Genomic DNA, 2,964 nt, shown 5'->3' with positions numbered 1-2,964 from the left:
GGATGCCAATAACATCAACCCCAGCCATGACAACCAACAATGTCTCCAGATGTTGTCAAACGATTCCTGGTGGCTGAACCAGCCCCACTGAGAAATACCGCCTTAGAACGCTGTGGGTTCAGCATGCCACCTTCATCTTTTCATTGAAAACACAACTCCTGGCCAGGCGCGGTGGTTCAGCCTGTAATCCCAGCACTTTGGGAGGCCGAGGTGAGCAGATCACTTGAGGTCAGGAGTTCGAGACCAGCCTGGCCAACATGATGAGACCCGTGTCTCTAGTAAAAATATAAAAATTAGCCAGGAATGGTGGCACACACCTGTAATCCCAGCTGCTAGGGAAGCTGAAGGAGGGGAATTGCTTGAACTCAGGAGGCGGAGTTTGCGGTGAGCTGAGATGGCGCCACTGCACTCCAGCCTGGGTGACAGAGCAACTCTGTCTCAGAAAAAAAAAAAGAAAGAAAACACAACTCCTTTCCTCAGTCTTACCCAGGGAGGAATAAAAAAAGAAAAAAGAAAAGAAAACACAACTCCAAGGAGCAACAATTAGTATTTTTCTTCCTTCCCTAACACACAACATAATCTCTTCAAAACAGATGGAACCCATATTCCAATATCTACCTTTGGCATCTTTTTCAAAGTATTTCTAGGGTGACAGTTGGGAGGAAATGGGAAAAAAAAATATATTTGAACACAAGCTCTTTTTTCCACTGGGCTTTGAGAAAATCCCCATCTTGCGTGCTCCTAGTGTATCTCTCACTGATAAGTTCACTCATAAAATCAGGGCCTTATCCAGGGCCACGCTGACAGAACTCCCACGGACACGCCATGATTAGGATCCTGCTGCTGTCTGCGCTGGTGGCTGGAGGTAAACCCTGTCACCCAGAGCCACTGGTTTCCCATCCCCTGGTTGGGCTGGGAATGGGATCTTCCTGTCCTCCCCTCTCGCCCCACCCAACCCCTACTGCATTCAGACGAGTAATCATAAGAAAACTGGAATGGAGTTTCAAAGAATTGGAGCAAAGAGCAGGATTCTGTGACCTCTTGGGATCCTTCTAGAACAAGGGTTTTTTTTGTTTTGTTTTGTTTTGTTTTTAATTTTTTTGAGACGGAGTCTCGCTCTGTTGCCCAGGCTGGAGTGCAGTGGTGCTACTCGGCTCACTGCAAGCTCCGCCTTCCGGGTTCACGCCATTCTCCTGCCTCAGCCTCCCGAGAACAAGGGTTTTCTATTTGGGGGTTCAGAATGCAGTAAGTGTAGTTTACATTGTGTGGGTCGCTGCTTCCTGGACTCAAGACCCTTTCTCTTTTCACAGCCCTCACTTGTGGGGTCCCCACTTACCCGCCTGATGTAACTAGGGTGGTTGGAGGTGAAGAAGCGACGCCCAACAGCTGGCCCTGGCAGGTGAGTCGGCCACACTGTACTTGCCCCTGTCCCTACCCCACTCCCTTTACATCCCCTCTTTGCCCTTCCACCATGGGGTCTACTGTGCTGGCAAAATGAGGACTGATGGGACTCAGAGAGCAGCACAGACAACTTCACCAATAAGATACATTTCTGGCTGGGTGCAGTGGCTCGTGCCTGTTATCGCAGCACTCTGGGAGGCCATGGTGGGCAGATCACCTGCAGTCAGGAGTTTGAGACCAGCCTGGCCAACATGGTGATAGCTGCCTCTACTAATAATACACAATTAGTCTGGTGTGGCGACACACACATGTAATCCCAGCAACTCAGGAGGCTGAGGCAGGAGAATCGCTTGAACCCAGGAGGCAGAGATTGCAGTGAGCTGAAATTGCACCATTGCACTCCAGCCTGGGCAACAAAGCAAGACCCTGTCTCAAAAAAAAAAAAAAAAGACACATTTCTGTGGCCTTGGGCAACCGTGGAAGAGGAGGGAGAGGTGCCTCCTCCAGCTGCAGTAGGAGCTGTCCCCTCCCCACTGCCCATAGGCAGCAAATATAGTCTTACTCTATTAACCAATCAGAGGCTTGTTTACAAATGTATCATTAGTCTAGGAACCATTCAAGACTACCTATGCAAATATTCCTTGTTTTAAGGAACCAATCAATGCTATTTGTGCAGATTCATCTTTAGCTACAGGCAAATCAATGTTACCAATGAAAAAAATGTTTTCTTAAGTTCATATAATCATAGTGATATCAAGACTAAACCACCAAGTAGGGCACAGGCACAAATTACTAAGATGTGTTGATGGTGGGAATTTTAAGAGAACTGTGTAAAGTTTACATTGACACAAACAAATATAGTAAAATCTCATTTATCTGATGTAATTGGGACTAATTGAAAAGTTGGTTATAAAGAAATTATTTTAAATCATACATATATGTTGTAAACATTTTCTCTTACACTATGTAAACAATTTTTTGAGTTCTTAACTGTCTTTTTCATATAAACCATGCCTCATAATATCTCATCTACAAGTCCATTTCTTTAAAGCAGAGCAGTAACTTTGAGACGTTCACAAAGCAATCTGAGTTATGAGCCCATCCCGACTTTTACGACTTTTCCCCGCAATTTTCCATTTTCTCACAGACACTAATTCAAGAGCAATTTTTAAGAATCATGTTGATTCAGTCTCTTCCAAGCATTTAACTTTGTTTCCATATAAATAACGACTTTCTTTCTGAACTCCTATTTCATTGGTTACATATTTAATCAAATTTCATTATTGCAAACATAATTGACATAAACTACTTTAGGAGCAAACCCAGCTGAATCAGGATGAGTTTCCAACTTAAGTAGTAGGAACAATTAGCAGCCCACTAGCCTTGAGCATTCAGAGTGACCCATGCAGCAGTCACTGTGTCTACAGAGGCCAGCGTCATTCATCTGCTCCTTAAGAGACTGTCAATGATAGGCCAGGCACGGTGGTTCATGCCTGTAATCCCAGCACTTTGGCAGGCCGAAGCAGGTGGATCACCTGAGGTCAGGAGTTTGAGACCAGCCTG

General features: G+C 45.2%; 1 protein-coding gene across 1 annotated transcript in view; it reads left to right on the top strand.

Moving 5' to 3' along the window:
* The first annotated feature begins 825 nt into the window (after positions 1 to 825).
* Positions 826 to 2,964, top strand: part of LOC105510267 (chymotrypsin-like elastase family member 2A) — a 22,346-nt gene continuing 20,207 nt past the window's right edge. Inside the window, exons 1-2 of the mRNA XM_011939949.1 lie at positions 826 to 865; positions 1,354 to 1,399. Of these exons, the coding sequence (XP_011795339.1) occupies positions 826 to 865; positions 1,354 to 1,399 (86 nt within the window). The remainder of the gene's footprint in view (positions 866 to 1,353; positions 1,400 to 2,964) is intronic.

This window comes from Colobus angolensis, unplaced genomic scaffold (assembly GCF_000951035.1).
Source record: "Colobus angolensis palliatus isolate OR3802 unplaced genomic scaffold, Cang.pa_1.0 Scaffold185, whole genome shotgun sequence".
Classification (NCBI taxonomy): domain Eukaryota; kingdom Metazoa; phylum Chordata; class Mammalia; order Primates; family Cercopithecidae; genus Colobus; species Colobus angolensis.
The sequence above is the reverse complement of the archived record's forward strand: the minus strand, read 5'-3'. Positions and strand labels throughout refer to the sequence as shown.